At 42.2% G+C, this 27,106-nt stretch overlaps 1 protein-coding gene across 3 annotated transcripts; it reads left to right on the forward strand.

Annotated features, from left to right (window-relative positions):
- Positions 1–25,608, forward strand: PTER (phosphotriesterase related). 3 transcript variants are annotated; one of them, XM_081882662.1, is made up of 5 exons: positions 1–147; positions 13,868–14,316; positions 14,871–15,136; positions 21,350–21,490; positions 24,978–25,608. In XM_081882662.1, exons 2-5 carry the CDS (start codon positions 13,885–13,887, stop codon positions 25,186–25,188), a joined length of 1,050 nt encoding a protein of 349 aa, XP_081738788.1. In that variant the 5' UTR covers positions 1–147; positions 13,868–13,884; the 3' UTR covers positions 25,189–25,608. The 3 variants fall into 3 exon arrangements, with proteins under 3 accessions (XP_081738788.1, XP_081738789.1, XP_081738790.1); XM_081882663.1 differs by having other exon boundaries at positions 45–151; XM_081882664.1 differs by lacking the exon at positions 1–147 and adding an exon at positions 11,901–11,950.
- The last annotated feature ends 1,498 nt before the right edge of the window (positions 25,609–27,106 follow it).

The raw sequence follows: 27,106 nt of genomic DNA on the forward strand, positions 1-27,106 counted from the left end.
CTGGTTGGCCCAGGAGAAGGGCGGAGTTCAGGAGGCGGAGAGGCGCGGCGAGACGAGCGGGGCCCGGAGTGAAGTCCACTTCCTTGCAGGGAGGGGAGCTGCGAGGGCCACGGCGGCAGCAGCAGCAGCAGAGAGTGACCTGGGACGGTGGGTGAGCCTGGGGAAAAAGGAGTGAAGAATAAGTTTCTTTGGGGGCCTTGCGAGACCCACCCGCGCTAGCAAGGCGGGAAGTTTAGGGCGCCGCTTTTGTCAGTCTCGCCTGCTTTGTTTGGTAGGGACTCGGCTCTCTCCCCGCCCAGGGTTTGATAAAAGGGCGCGAAACCCGGCTGAAGGGTCCCCGGCCCCGCTGCTCGATTCTCTTGCATGCAACTAGTCCCCTCGGATATATTTGCGGGGTTGAGGCCTTTCATGGCCACTAGCTTAGTGGCGGTGAGCGCAGGGATCTCTTCGTGGCTTTCCTCATCGTGGTGGACTTTGGGTCGTACTTTCCCCCTCCTTTTTAAAACCTAATCTGGAATTGCAGACCCTAGTTCTGTAATCAGTCACCGCTGAGATTGTTGTTAGTTTATTATGAACCTGCAATCGTCATAAACTGCTGTTAAGATATTGTAAGAATCTGGATTACTATATCAAAGTGCTTTGTGTTTGTTCCTCAAAAGCACTAAATAGAATTTATGCTGTAACCCACTGTAACAGGATTGGGGTGTGTGCGTGTGTGTAAGTGTAAACTCTTATCATTTTACCAGTCCTGCCCCCCCCCAAAGTAATTAAAGCATGCAACTGATGAAAATGTAGTGATCGAAATGTGGGTGACTATAAGTGATTATTTGCCAAGCGGTCCCTGCTCCTGCCAACCTAGCAGTTTGAAAGCACGTCAAAGTGCAAATAGATAAATAGGTACTGCTGTGGCAGGAAGGTAAATGGTGTTTTCATGCACTGCTCTGGTTCGCCAGAAGTGGCTTAGCCATGCTGGCCATGTGACCCAGAAGCTGTACACCGGCTCCCTCGGCCAGTAAAGCGAGATGAGCGCCGCAACCCCAGAGTCGGCCACAACTGGACCTCATGGTCAGGGGTCCCTTTACCTGTACCTAATTCACAGTGGAGTAAGAAAGTGGTATTGTCGTGCCCAAGTGGTGGAGGCAGACCCAGCTCCAGGTTTTTGTCCCTACCTACTTATTTCCACTGTCCTTCCCTTTTTCCCTGTGGCTGTCCTCGTTCTTTCTTCATGGACCATCTTGCATGCTTTCTCTTGCATGCCACCCACTCATTGTGGTTCTCTTCCTCCACCTTTTGCTCAGTCCTTTTATGCTCCTCTGCCTCAGCTATTCCCCCAGTTGTGTTGCCTGTCAGCGGCATTTTGAAGCCACTGGGGCTGCTGCAGCCACCCCACTTTCTTGCCAGCTTGAGGCTGTTGGGTTCCCTGCCAGGGCAGACCTGCTGCTTCACAGCCCCTGCAGGTGATGTCGAGAGCCAGTGCTGAGACCCACAGCAGCCTTTCATTGTCCCCATTATCTGTTCAGGCTTTGGGATTGTCCAGAGCAGCAGACTATTTACTGGACATGATGAGTTAGGGTAATTCTTACAGTTAAACATAGCTGGGATTTGACAAACTAGCTGTCACTGACTATAGCCCCATGGTTTGCCTGGAATAGATGACTGCCTTTCTGTCCTGGAAAGCGATGACGTTGGTAGGATAGGCAGGGTTTTCGCAGAATGCAAGATCTGGTAGCTGAATTATGGACACACTCTGAGTCACATGAAGATGAATGGTAGTGTAATGAACAAAGCTGCTTGCTATTATTAATGATTTTGTAAGTACTCGTATGTCAACAACAGGTTTTGCGTCAGGACCAAATGCTTCTGTTCTAGCTAGCACTTCTTCAGTTTCAGCCACCATGAGAGTCGGAGGTGCAGATAAATGGAAATGCTACAACCTTGACTCCTTGATTGAATGCTGCCCTTGTGGATAACATTGGAAAACAGGTGCCCTGACTAGACTAGATATCTACCATTGTCATCTTTTTGTATATAGGTAACGTGGCCCATAAAATCGATATCCTATGACATAAGATTAAGAGCTGTTCTGATGTCATGCTGTCTTTCCTGGGAGTGCTTTGGGAAGAATTTCTTTTAGAATAATGTTATGGAAAGCATTATGTTGGAACTGGAAAACCAGTATTATTATCATCATTTTAATGTTTCCAAAGAGTATTCCATGCAAGTTATTCTAAAAATGTTTGTCTGTAAAGGCCCTGAGAGCTCCAGAATTTGAGGGAAGTTTGAACCAGTTGATTGCTGTGCCTGTTGTCTAGAATAGGAGGCAAGCAACAATGAGAGCTGAAGGACAGAAGCAAAACATATTGGGTTTGTTGGACAGTCTGTAATTAAAATGTACTGTGCACAAATGTGTGCCTGAAGAAAATTAATAATAATAATAATGCTAAAGTGTTTAATGTTGTCATAGATCCTAAAACTAATGCTGAAGGGCCTCTTAACAATATCTGCTGACCCCAGCCAGTAAGTTGGCAGGGTGGTGGTATGCAGCCCAGCAGGAGCTGGCCCTGATGTTGTCTGTGCCTCCCTTTCCCTCCCTTCCTCCTCACAGTGCAGGGCAGATGGTGCCTTTGCAAAATTGATTCCATGCTCTCACCTGATTCTCAGCCCGAGGAACAATAACAGAGGTGGCTGTGGAAGGTGCAGTGAGCAAAACAATTCGTATCACTCCTCAGAGAAGGAAGAGACGTGGTTGTGGCAAGGGACTCCCATCAGAGGGGGACAGAGGCAACAGTGTTTGGAGGAATGTTTCATTGTTTCAGTTGTCTCTACATGAATGCACAGAGCATGGGAAGCGAGCAAGAAGAACTTGCATTCCTGAAACCTGGTGGGATGATAGTCATGAATGGGATGTAGAAACAGAGAGGTACAACATGCTCCAAAGGAACAGATCAATCAGGAACAGGCAGTTCCTTTTCTTTCACCTTGATTCTCCCTACAGCTTTTGTGATCCTTTTCGATTTTCTGTCCTAAGCTGTTGTCTGATCACTGCTTTCAAGAGATTAAGTCTACAATCCTCAACAAGCCCCAGTGAACACAGTATGGGACTTACTTCTGAGTAAACACAAACAAGATTGCACTATGTGGCTATGCTTCAGGGATGGTGGAAACAAAACTTGTGATCTGGACTTTTGTGTTTTCCTGTCAAGTGGTGTTGTATTAAACAGGCTATATAAATGTCAATTGTTATTATTAATCTCTTTCCTACATTAGAAGATTTAATGGACATACTGTTTTCCGTAGTGACACCATTGTCACAATCACTTCTGCTGTTTTAATTAGAGGTGGCAACAGTGGCAGTCAGATGTTTAATTACATTTTGTAAAGGTGACCAGAATTAACTCATAAAATTAGCGGCTAATGCAGTGCACACAAAGTTGACTGCTTCTGACCATAGTTAGGAAGAAGAAAATAGTGGTCACGAAGTCCATTAGAGAAGAAAAATCCAGGATGAGTGCTGTGCCAGAGAGGAAAATGGAATAAGAAGCCATTTGAAGGAACTGAATCAATTTGTTTCATTATCTGATTCAGTGCAGATCTTCTGGCTGGCTGTTAATTTTTTCAAATGACTCCATGTTATTCTTTGGAAACCTAACATGCTGTCCCAAATAGCCAGCTGTTAGCATTACCTACAGGAATTAAATATTAAACCACAAGCAAATAATTCATTGTTTGTTTGAATTGTACTATCTCAGTCCGGCTAAGAATTCAGAGAAAAGTTTCTAACTTATCTTAGGAGGAAATAAATTTGTGCCATCTTGATTTCTATAGCCAAATATATTTTCACTCTGAGTGTTACCATTTCTTTGCTACTTCTGGTTCATTTGGTTGTTAAATTGATGCAGTCCTGCTAAAGAGAACCTTCAACTATTCTGGCTAAACCAGATCTGGGACTCATTGTCTCTCTTCCCAGTCAAAAGGAACTCCGCAGGTGTTTGAGAGAGTGAAATGTTTCAGTTTATGACAAAGCGTGAAATGTGATATATCTCTTCGCAGCTGGTGTGCTTTCTGCCATTCTGCTGCAATCCTACAAAAACTTGGGAGGATTGTAGGATTGAGTTCCCTTGAACTCAGTGGGACTTACATTTGAGTAGATATGTTTAGCCTACTTTCTGCTGAATATTACTCCAGAATTGCACAGCTTAAATCAACTTAAATCAAGCCAAACATAATCTAACAAATAGGATGCAAAAGAAGGAATTTCAGTTGTAGCTTAGTCTATCTGCTGAAAATACCCTCTTGTCTACAACTATTGGAGTTGCAGGAGTCCTGTCTTTGGCATCTGGACATCCTACCAATATCCCCCTTCTTTTTGCAGTCCCAGAAGCAAAAATGGAGTTATTTAATTTACTATAAGGGTGATGAGAACATAAGAAGCTGTATATAATGAGGAAGACCAATTTTCCAACTAGCTCAATGCTGTCAACCCTGATTTCCAATGTCTCTCTAGGTTTTCAGATCAGAATCTTTCCCAGCGCTACCTGGAGATGCAAAAAAATTGAACCAGGCACTTTCTGCAGGTGCTGTACCATTCGGTTTCAGCCTTTCCTCTGCTTTGGATTTAGGGAAACTCTCTGATAAGGTTATGTCCCTGTGGCTCAGAATAAATAGAAACAGTAAGCCATGTTGTTGTTTTGCAACCTTTATAGTTGTTGTTGTTTAGCAACCTTTATAGAAATCTCTGGAAAGAATTGCTTGATCCAGTAATCATTTTGTATCCTAGAAGGATATGTGTACTTTATGTTTCCCCCAACCTTTCTTTCTGATACAAATAAGTTTATTACAGAAACTGTAGCAAAATTCCTGTTGAGAGCAAGCTACATCTGCATCCAAATAAATGTAACAACTTTGTCTTACCCATCAATAGATTTTTTGATCCTGTATCTCATTTGTGCGTGTTAACAGTTACAGAAGTTTTATTTGGAGGTCTGTTGGCTGGTTCAATAAATGTGTTGACAGGTTGACTTTACCCCATTTCGGGGGCTCCATTTGGGTTTGTTTAATGTGATGAGCAGCTTGCTCATTCACATGCTGTTCAAAAGTTCCTACTTTACCCCTTCCCTTCTCCTGGCTGTGCTGTGGCAGGACCACAAACCGTGACTTGTTGATGTCATCCAATTGCAGTTTGTGGTTTGTTTGGGGGGGGGGAACCTGGGTTTGGGCATCATGACAAGGCTTGTAGTTTGGCCATGGTGCGCTTCTGGCAGGAGTAGGAAGCAGGGAGTTCTGAGAAGGCCTGCAAATTTGGATTGGCTTGAAGGAGAGACAGAGAAAAACTAGAACTATGGGAGTACAGGCAGCCCCCTACTTATGCGGAGGTTACTTTCTGAACCTCCGTGAGCATAAGTGAAATCTCGTAAAGTAGAGAGCACCCCACTTTAATAGGGATGGTGTGCAGGGAGAAGAGAGAGAGAGAGAGAGAGAGAGAGAAAGAAACTCACTTGCTGCTGGGGCTGCTGTCTGGAAGTTGCTCAGGACCACTGCTCAGCCTGTCCCAAGTCTTCCCTCGCTCAGGCCACTGCCTGGCATGCCTTCCCTCACTGCAGAGCAGCCCAGTATGCCTTCCCTTGCTCACTTCCAAGCAGCAGCCCCTGGCGAAATAACACCTGTCTGTCTGTCTGTCTATCTAATGACAACCTGCTTAAACATGGTTGCACACAAGTGGAATGTGTATAAGTGCGGGGGTGCTGCTGCTGGAAAAACATAGTGGCGTTAAGTAAGGAGCTCTAATTGACAGCACCATCCTATATATGCCTGCACAGAAGAGAATCTCACTGAATTCAGTGGGGACTGAATTCTCCCAGGCAAGTAGCTATAGGGTTGCAGTCCTAATCTTACAAGGGACACAGTTTCTGTTCCCCACCCTCGCCCCCTACCTGAGCAAGTTGGCCTTTAAAAAAGAAGTAGTATATTTTGGGTTTTATTAAAACAGGTTTCTGGATGAATACTTACCTCTTCTACTGCATGCTTTCTTTCTTTTTTTAAAAAAATGGTGTGGGTGTGTAGACTTAATCAATAAGTCTATCCCTTACATTGTTTTAAAAAGATTTTATTTGACAGTGAATGTCCCACTTCACCTCAGCAGTGGGGAGCATGTGTTTTGTTGGCTTGCCTCTAAAATAGCAAATAGTCTTACTGATGGGAGGAAAAAACGTATTATCCCTCAGCAACACTCTCCCACCATTAGGATGAAACAATAATCATGCAATTGCTCCAGAATTTGACTAGTGGGGTTGAACTTCTGCTAGTTAAGCTGCTGCCCATGGTACTTTTAAAAAATGTAATGTCTCCATGAGCTCACAGGTCCTTGTTTTGCTTGAACTTAAAGCATTTTGAAATTATGCAATTTTAAAATTAAGCAATTTCTCACAATATGACTTTTCCATTCTACAGTTTGCATTTCACTGCTTTTCACACCTTTACTAACATACTGATATGTACAGTAAAGTTCCACTGTGAAATTTCTTCAAGCCATTTCAGTTTTTTGCAGGTCTTATTAAATGTCAATGACAGAGCGCCATGCCTGCCATTAAAGTATTTACTGCTGTCTCTAAGAAATAACAGTTCTAAACCAAGATACAATACTTTGCATAGACATGCTTTTTGCACGACTATGTAAATAACTCTGTGAAAGTACCAGGGAGGGGGCCGGATTGAGGACAACTCATCTTTCCAAAAGAGCAAGCTGCAATTATCTCTCCACCCCATAGAAGGCAATAAATAGCTACTGGGACATGCCTGTACTGAGCATTTTGGGTCATAGCAATCTGGATTTAGCATTGTTGTTCTGCATCGCATTTACAACAAAATGCATTTTTAATATGCCACTATAGAGAGCCTGGACTAACAGCATTAAAATGCGCTTGCCAAGCTGAAATGACTGCAGAGACTGTGTGCGCGATTATTATAGTACAGCAATAAGAGATTACTATAGGAAATTAACCTAGGGAGTGTACTCCTTACAAAAGCATTATAATGACTCGGTGCTGATATTCACACTACTCCACTGGCACAAACCTTATTTGGTAGAGAGATGTTTGCGCTGCTATAATAATTTGAGGAACCGTTCTATTCTCATTGGAAATTAATACCCCTGTTTGAAAATAAAAAGTACTGTCACCTAAGTGTTTTGCCTGTGGGCATGGTTCTGGATTATATTTATAATAGATTGTTAAACTATGGTGACTGATCAATTGTTTGTGGTGTGCTTTCAGGTCGATTCTGTCTGCGGGGTTTTCTAGATCAGAGTGTTAACTTGCCAGATTAGTCTCGTCTGATGAATCTAGCAAAGAATACCAGCTTCTCTTGTTCCTTTGCTGCTAACTATGTAGGGTCTACATATTTAGAGCAGCTTTGTGGGAATAGAAAGGAATATAGCTTTAATTTCAAAATATTTTACTAGCCTCCTATGTGGTGGCTGGAACATAAGAAAATGTGATCTGCAAAGAACTGTCTAGCCAGAAGAGAAGTGTTAGAAACTGAGATATCGAAGCAAATGGCTCCTTAAAACAAGGTTGCAGTCTCCAAAACAGAATATGCAATTGTCATTTTGAGGCAAGACAGTTCTAATCTTTTGTTTTTCAAATGATGGACTGGCTGCGGTTGATTATCAGTTAAACGTCTGGCTAGTTCAGATGACAACCTTGAGCTAGGCTAAGAAGTTTGAGAACTGAAAGAAGAAAGGTTGTTTTATCCAGGGACTGTCCACAAATATATTAGCCTATTCCAACATCCTTTTCTTAATGGTGACACGAATATTCTTCACAACCGTGAGCAGGGCGGTGGGGTGGGGTAAACGAATACAAGCTACAACCATTCACTGTTATGTTGTTCCCTGCTCCTGCTGAGACTGCACAGAGAAAGCATTTTGGTTCCTGAAATCCCTTCTGATTGTGCTGATAAAATATAGCTGATAGAAATCTACAGGTTGTGGCATTAGTGTGAGGGAACAGTCAAGATCCAGTGTTCCCCAGGCATGCACCTCCAGGAGGTGGTGACGTCAGGTGCCGTTTTAGTGCCCAGGCATCTTCACATGGTTGCAAGTGGCTGATAGCCAGGTGTAAAACGTGCCTGACGCCCGGCTAATTTCAAACACTGTAGAAGAGTGGTCTGCAGTGCAACCAAGTTTTAAAAAACACCGGAATGGACTGACCTATGACAGGTTGGTCAGAACAAATGGATCATTCTTTGGGGGCAGTAGTTTGGATTATATGTCCTTTTGTTCCCTTCCAAATCTATGGTTCTACATTTTTCTCCAGTAACGTACACAATCAAGCTTTGTGCCAAGAAGAAGTTGCATGTGCTTGCATCAGTATTCTTAAGTTACCTTACATACAATTTCTCATGTTCAAGTATGACTCTCTTGACAAAAAAGGAATGTGAGTATTGGCTTAGGGTCAGGTTTTTCTGATCCCTTATCTGCTGTGTACATGTTTAATTATAGGAAAAATTCACAGGAAGCTCAATAGAATTTTGGGTCAAGTCAGAACTACAGAATGTAGTTGGGGTGTGTGTGTTTCACACTTGGGCTGATTCATATGTTATGTTCAGCTACTGATATTTGCATTTGACAGTATGTGCAAGTAAACAACCCACAAAGATGGTGTAACATTTGAGAAACGGTGCATATGTAATGATTCAAACTTGACTTCTGAAGCAGGATGAGATCCAGTGGCAGAAATCGGTGCTCAAGGCAGATTGTGCAAGTTCTCGCACATGGGTTATGCTGTTTACTCAAGACATACAAGCGCCCACCAGTTGCTAGAAGTACCATGAATCTCCCAAACCGAAATAGTGGGGCAGCTGTTGACTTCATTGTTACAGAAAACTAGATGAAAAACACACACACCTCGGTGGTTAAAATGTTTTTGTGCAGTGTAGTTTTATCAGAGATGAAAAGGAGCCATGCAGAATAAGTTATGTTGAGCTCAGCATATTGTTTAAATCTAATTAACTCCCCAGTTGGTGTTTGTTTAAAAATGAGAACATCTCTTTTAAATGACGAAAGCCACTCCATGTTATGCAATCACATTAACCTTTCTTTCCTTATTTGCCTTGACTGTAAGCATGGGTAGGGTCACTGAATTTTCACCAGAACTACAGCCTGCTCTAACAGAATGTTAGCTCCCATCAAAAGTAGTCAATTAATAGCCAGGGCAGACAGCTCAAGTTTAATCAGAATGTACAGGAGATGTATTTTGCTTTTAATGCTTTGCACTAGAGAAATCCCCTTGGAAATCTTGTTGATTGTAAGCACTGTTTGTGACCTAACTTCTGTCTGCTCCTGGAACCAGGAATCTGCGCTAGCAAAGCAATATTTCTTTACCTTCAATAAACAAATCAGTACTTTGACCCACATACTGCAAGGGAGACAGAAGCTTAAATCCCTTGAGAAAGGGTTGAAGGAGTGTGTATGTTTAGCAACAGAAGGGCTGATTAATAGTAGCCATCTTCAAATATTTGTTTCTGTTGCTCCAGAGGATAGGGCCTAAACAAGTGTGTTCAAATTGCAAGAAAGGAAATTTCCACCAGGCATTAGGAAGAACTTTCTGGTGGCGTTTGCTGTTCAGCAGTGAACAGATTGCCTCCAAAGAAGGTGATAGACTCTACTTTGTTAGACATTTTAAAGCAGAGGTTGGAAGCTTACCCATATGAGGAATGGTGTAGCAACAGATTCCCTTCCTTGGCAGTGATTTGGACTAGAGCACCTTTTGAGACAGGACGCGGGTGGCGCTGTAGGTTAATCCTAGAGCCTAGGGCTTGCCGATCAGAAAGTCGGCAGTTCGAATCCCCGCAACGGGGTGAGCTCCCGTTGCACGGTCCCTGCTCCTGCCAACCTAGCAGTTCGAAAGCACGTCAGAGTGCAAGTAGATAAATAGGTACTGCTCCAGCAGGAAGGTAAACGGCGTTTCCATGCGCTGCTCTGGTTCGCCAGAAGCGGCTTAGTCATTCTGGCCACATGACCCGGAAGCTGTACGCCGGCTCCCTCGGCCAGTAAAGCGAGATGAGCGCCGCAACCCCAGAGTCGACCATGACTGGACCTAATGGTCAGGGGTCCCTTTATCTTTACCTTTTGAGAGCCCTTCCAATTAAGACTCAAATTCCTTTTTCATTCTGTCCTCCAGTGATATTTTTCTTTAGAAGAGGACAGGCACACCTGCCCTTTCATTCCCAATAAAAGCATTTTTTTTCTAAGGTAGATAAGCCATGCAGTACTGTATGATTCTATGCAAGAGATAAATGCAACGGCAAATCGGCAGGTGTTCTTTCTGCATGAGGTGAGGTTTCGCAGAAAACAGCTGAACCATTCACTGACTGCTGGGTGATACAGACTCCCATTTGCTTATTTGCTGGTGCTTGATATTTATAGTGGTACACTTTGAGTAGGTCATCCTATGGCGCTATGGAAGGGTGCCAATTTGATGCTTTGTTTCTCCGCAGCCCTAAAAATGGGCCTGCTGGAGAAACGAGCCTCTTGGGCTCTTTGCCCTCTTGACTCCAGCTTATCTGTTGCATTCTCAGAGGGAAGGGGAACCACAGACTATCTGCTTGGAGGGCTTTTTACCAGTAACAAACCAATGTTTATGGTATTATGCGCTAAAAGGCAGACAGGAAAGGCTTCTGTTTAATCAATAATGTATGCTCCAGTTAGTCTTATCCTCTGGACATCATTAAACATGTATTTTGTTTCATAACTGATGATTTTGGCTGACTGGAGTTTATAACTAGATATCCTCAAGCCTTTGCATCTACCATCAGGCAGATCTGAATTGAGCAAGGCAGTCAGCTATGTTTAGTGTTAATGTGGAAAGTAAACTTAAAAATAAGTGAGAGTTGGGAGTTAATTATAAATAGTAGAAGTGGAGGGTATGCAAGAGCAGACCTCATGCCTCTGAACACAGTCAGACAGCAGCAGTAAGGCTTGATGTTTAAATGTTGTAGCCTACTATGGAGGAGCTTTACTAGTAAGCTTAAAAACTTTGCATATTAAAAACCAAATTAAAGCACACTACATTTTTTTTAAATGGTAAGGAAATGTAGTTTCAAGGTTTACTTAATAATGTTAATTGGCAATAAAGGTAAAGGTCCAGTCGTGGTCGACTCTGGGGTTGCGGCGCTCATCTCGCTTTATTGGCCGAGGGAGCCGGCGTACAGTTTCTGGGTCATGTGGCCAGCATGACTAAGCCGCTTCTGGCGAACCAGAGCAGCGTACGGAAAAGCCGTTTACCTTCCTGCTGGAGCAGTACCTATTTATCTACTTGCACCCTGACGTGCTTTCGAACTGCTAGGTTGGCAGGAGCAGGGACCGTGCAACGGGAGCTCACCCCGTTGCGGGGATTTGAACTGCCGACCTTCTGATTGGCAAGTCCTAGGCTCTGTGGTTTAACCCACAGCACCACCCACGTCTCTAATTGGCAATAGAGCAGTATCAATTAACAAATGCTCTCCATTAAACAGATCTACCATAATGTCTCACCAGCTTGGAAAGATGCACACCTAAGATGCGTTGATACTTAGGCTTGCAGTCTGACTCTGATTATTTAGGAATAAGTTACATGGCACTTGGTGGGCTCTACTTACAACTAAACATGTGGGATCAGGCTCTTAGTGATAAATGATATTTGGTAGATAAAGTGAAAGAACCAGGCAATTACCAACTTTTTTTAGCTTGTGGCTGAGAAAGCCAATGACATTAACAGTTGATGAGGAGTACTGAATGAACGAATGTTGCTGTTTATTTAATTATTTAAGCCCTTGACTTTTTAGAACTCTGGAATAAATTGCAATAATGTTTTTCTTTAAATCCATTATTAATTCTGCGATATGTTTCATTTCTAATGAAAAGAAAGATCCACCTTTGGTGCTAAGGAAGCCTTGATACTCATCTGTCAGAAAGGTTTGTGCAAGTTCAACAAATCTGCATACAGACATTTGTTTTGCATAATTTATGGTGCTTCCATGATACTAGTATCCATAACTCAGTTGTGTCCTAAAAGCAACAGCATCTGTCTTGGAAAAGTCTCCTGCACTGAAGGCTCTCTGTAAGTTCATACTCTCCTTGATTATTCCTATCTAATTTTTTTTCCTGAGTTGCACAGATTTTCTTCCTCATCCTTGATGACAGCTTGCCTAACACAATGGCATATTGATGTATTTTTCCCTTCACTTAGAAATGCAAGGTCTCTAATGCTCTGGCATCCTTTTCTGTATTCCCAATCTCTTTTCCTGCGGTTGCATTCCCACTTGGGTAGTCTTGCTGTTGCAAGGCCAACTACTTAGGCTTTACTGAATCTTTAAGGACTTGTGGTTGTACAATAGCAGTTCGGTGTGAACCTCCCATAGGGCTTTGAATCGAAGCAAGAAAAATGTAACAAAAATTCTGGAGAGAAGCCAGTATTTCATCCTCACAATTTCTGCCCACCCCCCCGGTTGTTTTCATGCTGTAGCAAGAGCGAAGATGTTAAGATTGCTTCATATTTTTCTCCTCTCCCTTGTACCACAGAAACAGCCAGCAAGTACTTTCAGCATCAGGACAGAGGTATAGGCAATAATTTAAAAGGAATTTTCGCCTTACCTAGATTCACTTATTTTATCAGCTATTCTCTGTACCGATGTCTTGCTTGTGCTTCACTATTCCCAAAGTACCCCAAAGCCTGACAAACTATTCTGATACTGTGTTTGGGACTATAAAGCTACAGACTTGGAGGTGGGTGGGGAGAAGAAGTCCATATATACAGACTTAGTAATGTTTGAACTGACTGCAAAACAAAAAGGCTCATCATCCAGTTTTGGTGACAAGTCCTTCCATAAAGCCTTGAGTTTTGCTTTGACTCATCAGTGTGCATTAGTTTGTACACTGATAAAAAGATTTGGCCAGCATTATAACTACATGACATAGATTTGATGACTCTTTTGAATATTTAGTAAGAATCTTCAGATGGAAGGACAAGCTATGCCAGCCAATCTTGATTTTCTTCTAAAGTATCCTTGTTCATTTTGTGTAGCCTGCCCTCTCTCTGGCTCTTTAAAAGATTTCTTTTATTGAAGGATTTTCATAGACAATGAGGGTACAGTGGTACCTCAGGTTAAGTACTTAATTCGTTCCGGAGGTCCGTTCTTAACCTGAAACTGTTCTTAACCTGAAGCACCACTTTAGCTAATGGGGCCTCCTGCTGCTGCCACACCGCCAGAGCACGATTTCTGTTCTCGTCCTGACGCAAAGTTCCTAACCCGAGGTACTAATTCTGGGTTAGCGGAGTCTGCAACCTGAAGCGTATGTAACCTGAAGCGTATGTAACCCAAGGTACCACTGTACATACAACATCTCTGTTCTCAGTTCATAGAGTCCTTTCTATAGGTCAGTTACATTTGGTGTGAGACACTGCTGTCATAGACATGCAGTGAAAATGGCAAACCCATACCAACACCAGAAATATAAGACAAACTAGAGGACACTCAAATACCTTGGCTGACCCATCACCAACAGCGCACCTTCTTAAATAACCCAACAGTAAAAGCAACAGCAACTACTAGGCCTCTGGCCACCTTTGAAAAACTTCTCCTGACATCAGAGGGACACAGCAAGGGGATGGTATCCACAATATACAAAATATTACTCTAAGACCTTACAGAATCCCTCACTGCAATCAAAGATTACGAAATAAAGCCTACCCAATGGTCTAAGCTGTGGTCTAAACCACCCTTCTCAGCCAAAAGAAGGGAACTCACCATCGAAACTAGTTTAGTCTGCTCTTTGATGCATGGAGCAAAATTGGTGTAAGGGTCTTTAACATCTTTCTGTCTATTTTCCTAGAATACGCCTTTTTAAAGATGCCTTCGCTGAAGGGCAAAGTCCAGACTGTTTGGGGCCTTATTGAGCCTAGCCAGCTTGGCTACACAATGACCCACGAGCACTTGACAATGGATTACACTTGCTGTTACTACCCACCTCCTTCAGGCCAAGAATCACTCTCTGAAACATCCATTGAGATGAAGAACTTGTTTTGGCTGAAACAGAATCCCTACAGCCACAAAGAGAACCTCCTGCTGCATCAAGAAACAAGTGCTGTGAAGGAAGAACTGCTGCAGTTCAAAGCTGCCGGTGGTGGGACCATAGTGGAAAATACAACCACAGGGATAAGGAGAGACATGAAGACCCTAAAGCAGCTTGCGGAAGAAACCGGTGTCCATATTATTGCTGGCGCTGGCTTTTATGTGGGTGCCACGCATTCTCCTGAAACACGAGCGATGTCTGTGGAGCAGGTGGGTCTCAAAACGTACTGAAAGTTGGGCGCTCTTATTGGCAACCTCTGAATACCTCAATATATGTTGTTTGCCTTTAACATAATTAAAATAGAATCCCTCGAAACTGGGAATTAAGAGTGTGTGTGTGTGTGTGTGCGCGCGCATAATACACCGGGTTGGATACAGAGGAATTCACCTCTATGGTAGAAGAGCTTTTCCTGACACGGCAAGATCCTTCCATGAGAAAATGAACTGAAAACCAGTAGGTTGGCTGCTGTTATCACAGTGCACCCTGCAATCTCATGCACAGTATCTTAGGATGCATGTGTGAGCTAAGCTTCTGTTGCCCACACCCTCTGGTGATGGTTTGCCATTTTTCAATGCCATCCTTGGTGAGGTGTGTCTATTGACTTTCAGGAGAAATATAAAAACATTCCCGCTCACTCAGGCATTTGAAGGCCGAAAGATACTGACCATGGCAACCTTGAAATTAGGAACGACATTGTTTTACTTAAGTTTTGATACTATGCAGCACAGAGAGCTTTAACTAAAAGAATGTTTATTTTCTACAGCTGACAGAGGTTATAGTTAATGAAATTCTCAATGGAGCCGATGGAACCGACATAAAGTGTGGGGTCATAGGAGAAGTTGGCTGCTCGTGGCCTCTGACAGAAAGTGAAAACAAAGTACTACAAGCAACGGCACATGCTCAGTCACAGCTTGGCTGCCCTGTCATCATCCACCCTGGCAGGAACAGTGATTCACCTTTCCAGATCATTCGAATTTTGCAGGAAGCTGGAGCTGATACCTCAAAAACTGTCATGTCTCACATGGACAGGTAAATGGGCCACTCTGGTGTTGGATTGTTTGTAAATATTTCTGCTTCTAAACCAGGGGTTGTCAACCTGGTTCCTACTGCCCACTAGTGGGCGTTTCAGGATTCTAGGTGGGCGGTAGGGGGTTCTATGGCACAAGCTGAATCCTCCTTCCATCGAGCGCTGGTGGGCAGTAAGGAAATTTTACCATCAAGAAAGATGCATTAGTGGGCGGTGGGTATAAAAAGGTTGACTACTCCTGTTCCTGGACAGTGGAACTTTTAAGAAACCCACAGCAGGTTGAACCTAAACAGGTTTTATCAGTGTTCTGATACTTCATTACAGCAAGCATTGTAACAGTTCAAGCAATTGCAGTACCCAAAATATGGCAATTGCAGGGAATACTTTAATGCAGATACATACCATACTGCCAGACTGAAACTCTAGTGATGTTGGTGACAATCCTCAAAGTGGCATGTATGTGCAAAAACTGCTTAGTCCTACTGACATCTACAAATCTTTCATTCCAAAATGCCGGCAGTCTAAATGGTTTGTAGATCTCAGTGCTCATTAGAATAAGAGTTCATGTTCATGTTGGGGAGTCGCTCCTTGAGCACCTAAATAAATCATCACATTTTCAAAGTCTGCTTTGCGTTTATCAAGACCCATTTATGTCAGAGAAACGTTCAGCACCATAACTAAGATATTGTGCTGAGATACAACACTTATAACAGTGTTTGAACTATATTAAGTTGCACAACCCCCTTCAAAACTTATTAGAACATCAATGTCACATCACGGTCACTTCTCCAACTTCTTGTGCATGTTCATTTGGAAGCAAGTTCTGCTGAGTTCTATGGAGCTTTCCCTCAAGTAAGTATGCATAGGGTTGCACCATAAGCCCATTTGTGTGCATGCATGCTAGTTGAAGCGGCAAGGGGAAGAACCATAACTTACTGGTGGAGCATGTGCTTTGAATGTCCCAGGTTCAACCTCTGTCTGAATTCTTGAACAGGTGCTGCCCTTTAGGTGCTGCAAATAGAGGTTCTTCAAATGGGGTATTCTGCTAAGTTTTTCTCAGAGCCAACCTGTTTATTTAACATCACTTTGCCAACAAAGGTCCGTATAGTTAAAGCTATGGTTTTCCCAGTAGTAATGTATGGAAGTGAGAGCTGGACCATAAAGAAGGCTGATCGCCAAAGAATTGATGCTTTTGAATTATGGTGCTGGAGGAGACTCTTGAGAGTCCCATGGACTGCAAGACCTATCCATTCTTAAGGAAATCAGCCCTGAGTGCTCACTGGAAGGACAGATCCTGAAGCTGAGGCTCCAATACTTTGGCCACCTCATGAGAAGAGAAGACTCCCTGGAAAAGACACTGATGTTGGGAAAGATGGAGGGCACAAGGAGAAGGGGACGGCAGAGGATGAGATGGTTGGATAGTGTTCTCGAAGCTACCAGCATGAGTTTGACCAAACTGCGGGAGGCAGTGGAAGACAGGAGTGCCTGGTGTGCTCTGGTCCATGGGGTCACGAAGAGTCGGACACGACTAAATGACTAAACAACAACAACAACAAACTTAATGTCCATTAATTTAACTATAGTTTTAGGTAAATACCACCTATATTTGAATTGGTTGCATTTTGTCAGCTAGCTGGTATAAAGTGGTACACCAAGACCCTCTGCAGTTTTCAGATAGTCAGCAAATAGAAGCTTGAGAACTGCGGATATGGACGGTGCTGAGCTTTTGGCACCAAAGGTTTTATTCTGTGTAAGAAGAGCTTCCCATGTTCCTAACTGGTAGCTGGTTCCACCTGCTGCATAAAGGCCATCTGCCTTCCCCTCCAGTACGTGGCAACATTTGGCATGGGCACGCTGGAGAACTATGTATCTGCAGATCAGATAGCTTTAAATAGCCTGGCTCTCTTCCCTGAGCAGGATAAGAATGGATCTTCCTCTTTCTCCAGACTATGTTGCAAAAAAACCCCAAACTGCAACAATTCCACACCTCCTTAAATAGCTACATCACATCGGTTGAATCCTCTCCTGCTACAACTGCAAGATGTTGCTACTACCTCTGTAAACAAAAGTCACAGAACGTCCATGGAGAGCAAAGTAGTGGATGCTTCACGCCTTCAGTTAAAAAAAATTATCTGTTCTGCTAAGCCACATTTATATGACCTTGTGTGGTTGATGATTAGTTGGCAGATGACCATGTATTGATTAGCATTGCTGAAGGCTGGAAGCTATTTGTAGTCATATGACTTATCATTGAATTGTTGTGAGTGCTCTATAGCACACTATGTAAAATGATTTTCACTGATCATACATGTATAATTTAAATGTGCTTTACATGAAACACAATGTATGCTACTACCTACATTTCCACTCATGCTTAGGCATTTATGAGAAAACAGAAGCCTAAATGATTTTAAAAAACAAAACAAAAAACACAAACTCTCTTCCAGATTGCAACTACTTTCTTGTCTGATTGCCTAGAATTAATTCTTGATTGCTTCAGGTAACCATGCCGATTGCTATTGACAGGCCTAATTTAAATAAATCCCCAACTCTTTTAATATATGTTCACACCTATACCTAGAAAAGCATATTCCTATGAACGTGATTTTAAAATTATAATAATACAAAATATTGCCATGGTACTACAGCGTATAAGTACATTTACATAGCAATTTTGGCTTCTAGTGTTGAGCTGTAAATGAAAGCCATACTACTTGCACAGTACTTTGAAAGTCCATTGGATAAGAATCTGTGGTTCTATGTAAACTGTGACTATTATTATTTTTAAACAAGATTTTTATTATTAATTACAGTTGGCAATAATGAGTGTCCTGCTGGTGCCAGTTGTGTTTGAACAAGAGCTTTCTCTCACTCATTCCATCTGTTCCTTCTACTTAATCCTGCTGTTAAGTCACAATATTGAAATTGTGACATCAGTCATTTCCATAGCAACAGACTATGATGCAACTGAATTAACTGTTAATGGCTTTGTGGCATTAAGTAGAAGGAGCACCAAGGTAACCTGGGTGAGAATGATTTGTTTGAGTTTCACCCATATAGTATTTTGGGTAGTCAGGCAAGAAAAGGAGAAAGGGTAGAAGAATGCAAATAGTTTGACAACACCCCACATCCAGCACTTCATGGAGGGCAAAGGGCAAACCCTCCTTGTTTCTGCTCTGTCCGTTGCCAACATTTATGCCAAATGTACGCAGTAAGTTATTGGCAATATATATACAGTGGTACCTTGGGTTACATATGCTCCAGGTTACATACGCTTCAGGTTACAGACTCTGCTAACTCAGAAATAGTACCTCGGGTTAAGAACTTTGCTTCAGGATGAGAACAGAAATTGTGCTCTGGCGGTGCGGCGGCAGTGGGAGGCCCCATTAGCTAAAGTGGTGCTTCAGGTTAAGAACAGTTTCAGGCTAAGAACAGACCTCTGGAACGAGTTAAAATCAGTTATGATTAAATGGGCACAAGATGTAGGTCACAACATTATGATGGAGGATTGAGTTAAATTATGGAAAACTGACTTAAAATTTACAGATTGTTCCCTATTGAATTATGTGAAGATGATGTACAGATGGTACACAACACCAGTGCAGTTAGGGAAAATGTACAAAACTAGTTCAAACATATGTTGGAAGTGTAAGGAAAAGGAGGGAACATTTTATCATATGTGGTGGGATTGTAAAGTAATTTAAAAAATTTGGGAAATGATATACAATGAACTGAAGAAAATGTTCCATTTCACATTTGTTTAAAAACCCGAGGCATTTTTGTTGGGGATTGTAGGGAAAGACCTGCCAAAAAAGTTGAAAAACATCTTCATGTATGCGACAACAGCCGCAAGAGTTCTGGTAGCACAAGGATGGAAGACTGAAGAAATCCCAACTAAAGAATCATGGCAAGAAAAATTGATGGATTATGCAGAACTGGCAAAATTGACTCATAAGCTACGGGACAAGGATAACTGTGACTTTAAGGATGAATGGGAACCTTTCACAAAGTATTTGAAGACGCAACAAAGCGAACTGGACTCCTCGGCAGGTTTTGAATAAACATCCTGTGATGGTTTCTAAGGGGTTGCTCATGCGTAAGCAGATACCTATCTCCCTGGCTGGGTGCAAACACCTGGCTGGGCTGCCAAAGTGAACCTTATCTGTCCAGACCGCCACTCACCCGTGGCTGACTCAGTCGCTGGCAGAATCTGTGAGTGGGCGTTTCTTAAACTTCTTCCAGCAAAGAAGCTCTTTGACACCTAGTCTCCGCCTACCCTCTTTGCACGGAAGCCTTCTGCGCAGGGAGGGCGTGGGCAACGGAGGACCTCTACTCTCCCCGCTGGTCCCAGGACGGAGTCATGGGACCGCCTCACCACTTCCCCCACCTGCCCCCTTCTCCACTGGTGCCACGCTGATTCTCTTCCCCAGAAGATGGGCTGCTTCTCCTGATCCCTGGATGCTCTCTGGAATCCCTCTGGCTTTTGCACTCTCCCTCCAGTACTGATGGCAGTTCCCTGACATCCACCCCCTCCTCAGGACCCCCCTCACCCCCGGAGTGATCTTCCGATACTTCCTCCTTTCTCTCTTCGACCGAGGATGCGGGGAACCCCCTGAAAGAACTGTCATCATCTTCTGAGGATTCAAAACCGGCCTCCCATTCCCTCGGATCTCTTCCAGCTGGTTGAACCTCCCAGTCTGATTCTTCTCCCTCGGACACATCCCCTTCCTCCTCTTCGGAGGCGGGAAACCCCACAAAGTCCCCTTCATCGTCTGTGGGTCCAAATTGTTCCTCCCAGAATCTAGCTAATGGTTTAGGCCTATCCAGGAACAAACCATGAAACTCTTCCACCAGATACCCGTCAGTGATTGATTCAGCAGGGATCCAAGTGTTTTCCGACCTGGGTTCTCCCTCCCAGGCTACCAAGTACTCTACCTGGTGACCCTGCCACCTCGAATCGAGTATTTCCGTAGCTTCGTTACAGAGTTCCCTCTCCTCTACCCACGGGTGGGTGGTAACCCCTCCCTCCCTTCCCGGGAATTCCCAACCCTCCCTGTAATGTGAAAGTAGGGATGTATCTTCATGCTGTCGGGCAACTTGAGTTTAAATGCCACTGGGTTGACGGTTATAGGTTGCTATTTTTAACCTAGAAATATTGTGCGACATTCAGCTAAGATTTACTCAGAGCAGACACACTGTGATTGCATAAGAAGAGATTGCTGGATCAGGCCGGTGGCCCATTTAGTCCACTATCTTGTTCTGACAGTGACCAACCAAATTAATGGACCTAACTTAGTCCTGTAGATTAATTTTAACTTAGTTGAATACTACTGATAGTCTCTGCTTCTTGTTTGAGAGACTGCACATTTTGTCTCTATCCATTTTTGTTTTTAAACATATTGACATAGAATTCCACAACAAAGTCTATCCCTTCCAATAGTTCACAAAATGGAAAGATAAAATGTAATTTAATACAGTCCACTGTTTTGATGGTTATAAGGATAAATATGTTGTAGCTTGAAATGTTTTCAAATTTCAAGGCTTGGTGACAAATTAAACAAGGTTGTAATTCTACCTGAGACTTATTGGTTATGTATATGAATCCTTAAAAAAAAGTTTTATCAGCAAAATGTTACGGTGGTGACGAGACCGGAAATACTCTGAACCAACCTAAAATAGGAATATGGGGAGAAAGTTCAAGAAATTAATTTTATTTTAAGAAGTGTTTACAATTTCTTTGCTAATTGACTTTACACTATAAATGTTGCTGAAGAGTAAAAAATAAGTAAGAAATCAAACTATGATGACTAGCTAGTCTGTTGATACCTGTATGTGTAATATATATATATATATATTTCTAAGCATATCTGGGGTCAGAAACTCTGCAGTTATGTAATGTAGGCTGCAATTCTTTTTACCTAGGAGTAAATCCCATTGGACTCAACGGGACTTACATCAGAGCAGACATACAGGGTGAGTCCTTTAAAAGAGGCCCAGTGGATATAGAGTACACATGTTCCACGGGGCCTCTTTTAAAAGACTCGCCCTGTATATGCTGGATTGTGCTGTGCAGCTGACTTCTAATGAATGAATCCGTTATGAAGGAATATTTGCTGTGTTTGAAGGCTATTGTCAAATGAGGTTAAATGATTCAAGTCAGCTACGAGAGAGAATTGCATTGAGCAAGTTTATAGTGTATACTGTGATTTGTACAGGACTATATTTGATGAGAAGAAACTGTTGGAGTTTGCTGAGCTTGGATGCTACTTAGAGTACGACCTCTTTGGAACAGAATTCATTTTGTACCAAATGAATCCTGATATCGATATGCCAAGTGACAATGAAAGAATTTTAAGGTATGTATTCCGATATACATGGAAACGTCTGCTGGAGATAGCAATGTTGTTAGTGTCCAGGTTTTGAAAGTACCACAAACTGAGCCTGTGTGTAACTTGCGCTAGCATGGCATTTCATTGTCCCTGACTTCCATGGATAGGTATTCTACTTAGTTTAATGTCTTAAATCACAAAGGTCCAGGGCAGACATAACACTCAGTCACTAAGCATGGTTAAGAAATAAGAAGTGGCGAGCCCATCCACATTCCTTTGCATTAAAATTTATCCTTCTCTTTCCCTGAGATCTTTCACCATAGGCCAAACCAGGTGTTATAGCAGCACAATATTTATGTCCTGTAATTTCAATATCCTGTAGCAATGCTAGAACCATTTAAAGCACAGCTGTGGCATAAAGGGGGAATTCAAACTTCTGAGACCAAAAGTCCAGGAGACAATATATGGGGAGAAAGCATCTATAGGGGAAGGGTTCAGCCAGGAGATATACCCTGTTTGATAAGAAATTGGCACAACCAGCATTGTAACAGAGGTTGTAACTTTCTTAAGCTTCCATTTTGACTTCATGGTTAAGGGTTAATGCCAGGCATTGGCAAACTTGGCCTCCAGATGTTTTGGGACTACAACTCCCATCATCCCTGAACACAGGTCCTGTTAGCTAGGGATGATGGGAGTTGTAGTCCCAAAACATCTGGAGGGCCGAGTTTGCCTATGCCTGGTTAATGCCAACCAAGATCTTCCTTAACTACAGTTAGCAAATCAGCTTCAAAACTTGCTTATGATTTAATCATGGTTAAGGTGACCACAGTCACAATCCTGAGTCCTGCCTTAAGGCTGTACATGGAAGTGCAGGCACAATGAATGCGGAAGCAGAGGGAATGTGCAGTCCTGCAGCCCCCTCCTGATCTGCTAACCAGGGTTAGAAAATGGGATTCGTACATCTGCAGTAGACCTTCTTAATGTAGGAAGTCTGTTCCTCTCCCCTATGCTTACCTATCAATACTAAATTCACAACGTTACAAAAAGCAAAGCGAATCAAGAACCGATGGGACAAGAACAAATGTTTCCACAGAAGTTTCAACACAAAATAAATACTGGCACTCTGGCTGTTGACACACATTACTTAACTATTTGGTTGTCAATACAAACCAGCGTCGTCTTTTTAGCTCTTATGTGTATGGGGACGCTGTAAAAAAAGCATGATTGCGCATCACAGAATAATAACACATTGCCTAAAATCCTGCCGCTCTCATTAGAAAATAAGTTAAGCTAGGTAAAACTGAGCTTTGTTTCAGCTACTCTGTCAACCTGCCCTATGCCGAGTTAAATAAACACACTGTGAAGTTGCTCCTAAAACCTCTGCTTCTTGACTAATCTGGAGCCAATTTTGTGATGAATGAAAGCGCTCCTTGGACAGATACGACTGGAAGTTATGCAGGTAGAAAGGCTATTATTATCAGTAATGCTTTTGCTATTGATTGTGGCGACAGTTCACAATACACCTCACCATGACAATTCCCTCATAATTCCTTCCCGAAACTGGCATTGAACAAAAGTAGCAGTAGGTTTTTATAGGGAGACAAGATTGCCTTTCACCCAGAACGATTTGCGCATTTATGCTAGAGATGCCATTAAACTTCTTTTTGTGCATTCAGTTTATTGTTGGTGAGCATGCTAGGAAAACTGGCAGGCTACTATTAATTCATAGTCAGCTCATGTTTGACTTGTATTCATCATAGTCATACAAATCAAGCTGACCTCTGTGTCTGGTTGTATAAACACGGGAGAGGGAAAGGTATTTTTCAGACTTCACTCATGTTCAGTTCCACTAACGCTGAATAAAAGATTTGTAAATATCCAGATTTGCATGTGCATCTTTAAATATGTCCCTTGAGACAGCATAGGATTGTATAGAGTTTTTTTTTGGGGGGGGGAGTGTCTTACGATAACTTCTCAACATTTTATTATTGGAAATTATTACTGAAATATTCAAAAGTATAGTTCTGTTATGGTGAGTTTTGAGAGCAATTATGTGGAAAGAAAGTTGTTTTCTTTAAAAATCATTGCTGGCTTGCTTATTTATTAATCTGTCAATTTAAGGATGTTTGAGGTGGGTGAAGCGATTATGCTCTTGTAATACTGCATTCATAATAATATATTGCTGCTTATTAGCTCAGATGTGGCTACAGCGATCACGTAAAGCTCAGCCTCACTGATAATAGTCAGCAACATAGGCAACTCTTAATGCTTGTGATCAGATAATCTTGATTCATTCCACTATGATTACAGTGTTCATAATAACGAATAACGGAGTATCCCCAAACCACCCATGTCCAACTACAGAATTCTGCTCTCTGGACTGTGCTGACCCATCAGTATTTCTGAATTAGCAAGGTGCTAATAAGAGATCCAGCTCTGTCATCTCATACACAGGATTTCAGGAAGCAAACTTTCTCACGTGAATAAGCCCTTGGCTGACTAGGTCTTGTTGCTTCATCACACCTGTATTTGGTCATAGGTTTATGTAGTCAGATCTAAGACAGAATACTCTTGGATGCCTATTCTTTATAGATTTCATGCATTGAGAGTGTGCAGAGTTCTGTTTGCTGGTATCTTGGGCATGGAATCGCCAAACCTCAGACTTCATTCACAGGCATTGTAAGGTTTTCAGGAGGTGGGTGGTGGCTGTCTGTGTTGCATTGCATTTCATCTTCAGTTTTCCTAGCTGTTAGACAACTTCCCTCCCCATTCAGCTGCCAGGCCTCAAATGCATACTTCTCCTTTTGTCTAGATGTTTCCCAGCCAAACTGATTTTTCACTTCCCTCACAGAAGCTGCATTATTTGAAAGCATTCTATAACTTGGATAAATATTCCATTATGTCATAACAACTCTGCCAATAGCTGGTGCCTAGGCAGGCAATTACCAAAGTGTTGGGCGAGTATCATTTTCAGCCAATTTATAGGCATAGCAGCTGTGTTTGCATATCATGCTAAACTATAGTTTAGCTCAACTAGCAGGGACAAGCCACAGCAAGCCTCGGGATTGTGCAGTCTCCCTGTTCCTCCTCCCATGGAACCAGGACGAGGAGTTCAGAAGCTACTACTTCCACTTTTGATTATCTACAGCTTGCCATGTCATCTGCCATGTCCCTTGGACCCCAGACCTGTAGCCCATCTTAAACTGTGGTAAGTTTCAGACAAGCCACTTTCAGTAATTGTTGTGTTGAAGACTGCTTATTTGAAACTGATCGCAGTTGTTGGTCCAAATGATATGACAAACAGCAGATAAGCAAAAACAGAAGCAAAAGTTTCCAAACTGTTCCTCCTCAGGAAGGAGGGAAATGTTAGTTTGTTACATTTCTTTTAAAACACACAAGAGTAGGTCATTTAATTTAAAATAGTGTGAGTCTGTACCTGATAATTATTTCTGCATTACTATCAGATTAATATGAACTATACATTGACAGAGGTGTATTGTCTGTATTTTTGCAGGGTTCGGATGTTGATTGATGAAGACTACGAAGACAGAGTTTTGCTTGCTCATGACGTGCACACAAAAAATAGGTTGAAGAAATATGGGGGTCATGGATATTCTCACATACTTGAAAACATAGTACCAAAAATGTTAATCAGAGGCATATCGCAAGAAAAGATTGATAAGCTATTGGTAGGAAATCCCAGACGATGGTTGACTTTCAAGTAGGGAGTTCTAAGTATTGCTGTGGCTAGATTTCCTTCTGTGAAACTGGAAATTTGAAACCTAAATTCTTTGAAGAAAACTAAAGTCCTACAAATCTGGCGTCTTAAGAGTAGGATAAGCCATAGTATACCTGTTTGTGTCCAGGTCCCTTCAGATACAGGGAGTGGGGGCAGTTACACAGCTTCGCTAAGGGGCAATTTTTATCTGTAATAAGTATTTGCTTGGCAAGTATGGTAGAACTGTATAGCTCTGTTCCACATACTATTTCTAAAATCACCATAAAACTGCTTAAAGCTGCTGGGATGCCTTCATGCAGTGCTTTTAGCGGATACTCACAACAGCCTTGAGAACAGCATCATGCTGTGCCAAGGGCCTAGACTGATGGAGTACCGTATTTTTTGCTCTGTAAGACGCACCAGACCACAAGACTGGTGGAGGAAAACAAGAAAAAGAATATTCTGAATCTCAGAAGTCATAACAACAAGAGGGATCACTGCGCAGTGAAAGCAGCAATCCCTCTTACTGTTCTGGCTTCTGGGATAGCTGCGCAGCCTGCATTCGCTCCATAAGACGCACACACATTTCCCCTTACTCTTTAGGAGGGAAAAAGTGAGTCTTATAGAGCAAAAAATATGGTAATTATGGCTTCTGCGGACTCATTCTGGAGTTGGGCCCAAGCACCATTGCTGGAACATTTACGCATAATCCTAGCTGGGATCCTGTAAACCCCAGCTGCATGCCTAAGGCACTTCTGCACAGGCACAGGAAATTCCTCGTTTTTTATTTTCAACTTCACTCTGATGTGTCAGGTGACACTTGAAAATAGGAGTGGGGAATCTGTTACCCTCCAGATGCTGGACTGCAATGCCCATCATTCCTGACCACTGGCTAGATGCTAACTGGGGTTGCTGGGAGTGGAGTCCTAATAATATAAGGATGGGTAAAGGTTCCCCATCCCTGTCTTAGTGTCACTGATCTGCAGGAGATCTGCTATAGAGAAGGGAGGAACCATGAATAGAAGCAGAAATACAATACTTTTGTCAGCTTTCCATGAAACATACATCAAAGTTAGCTGCCCAGTATATTTGTATTCCTGATATTTATGGTCAAAACACTTTAACCCCTGTGCCTCCTTTGACCTTCCCTTTTAATTTTTTGTGTGAATGCTACTTTGAATTGAAATTTAAAAAGAAAGCAAAAAAAATATGACTGGGGCGCCAATAAAATATAGAGGTTGCATTTTTAAAAAAATGTGGGTCTTTTGAAGATGATGTAATGGCTGTATTACTTTAGGAATTTTCTATGCATGTGCATTCAGACATTCAGGATTTACTCCCAAGTAAAGCGCTTGTAGTTTCAGGATTTCCACTTAAAAGCACAATCTTTATCCACTTAGTTTAATGGAGCATACTCCCAAGTAGGTGTGCCTAGGGTTATTTTTGGCTAAAATTACCTCCCTCCAAAATGATTTTTCCCTAATACCGATGCTCCTACTAAGTATCCATTTGCTCTTTATTTAATGATTAGTTTTTTTACAAAATAATGTTCAAAATTTAAAAATGTTCACAATGTATAATTACATATTGAGAATATCTTTAAATAGCATTTTAAGGGCTGGATTGCAAAACCCTATCAGGGTGAATAAAAGCATTTAAAAGCCTCCAATACACACTAACCTCAATTGAATGCACTTCAATCTCATTGAAAATCAGCAGCCACAGGCACACAGAATGAGGTGTCCTTGCTTTGATTTCAACAGGCTTAAACATGCTCATTTCTGCATCAGCTATTGGCCCATGGACTTAGGTGATCTAAACTTTTGTTTTACTTCTAACTCCTCCCCCCCAACATTTATGATGTATTTTATAAACAAAGCAGTTGAGCAAGATTTCACTTTTAGAAATGCTTGTGTCACAAATTA

The sequence above is a fragment of the Podarcis melisellensis genome (genome assembly GCF_964234715.1).
Source record: "Podarcis melisellensis genome assembly, chromosome: 12".
NCBI classification, from domain to species: Eukaryota; Metazoa; Chordata; class Lepidosauria; order Squamata; family Lacertidae; genus Podarcis; species Podarcis melisellensis.

Coding starts and splice junctions, on each gene's coding strand:
- PTER (XM_081882662.1), top strand. CDS start 13,885: ATGCCTTCGCTGAAGGGCAAAGTCCAGACTGTTTGGGGCCTTATTGAG. Junction 14,317..14,870: donor GAGCGATGTCTGTGGAGCAG/GTGGGTCTCAAA, acceptor TATTTTCTACAG/CTGACAGAGGTTATAGTTAA. Junction 21,491..24,977: donor GACAATGAAAGAATTTTAAG/GTATGTATTCCG, acceptor GTATTTTTGCAG/GGTTCGGATGTTGATTGATG.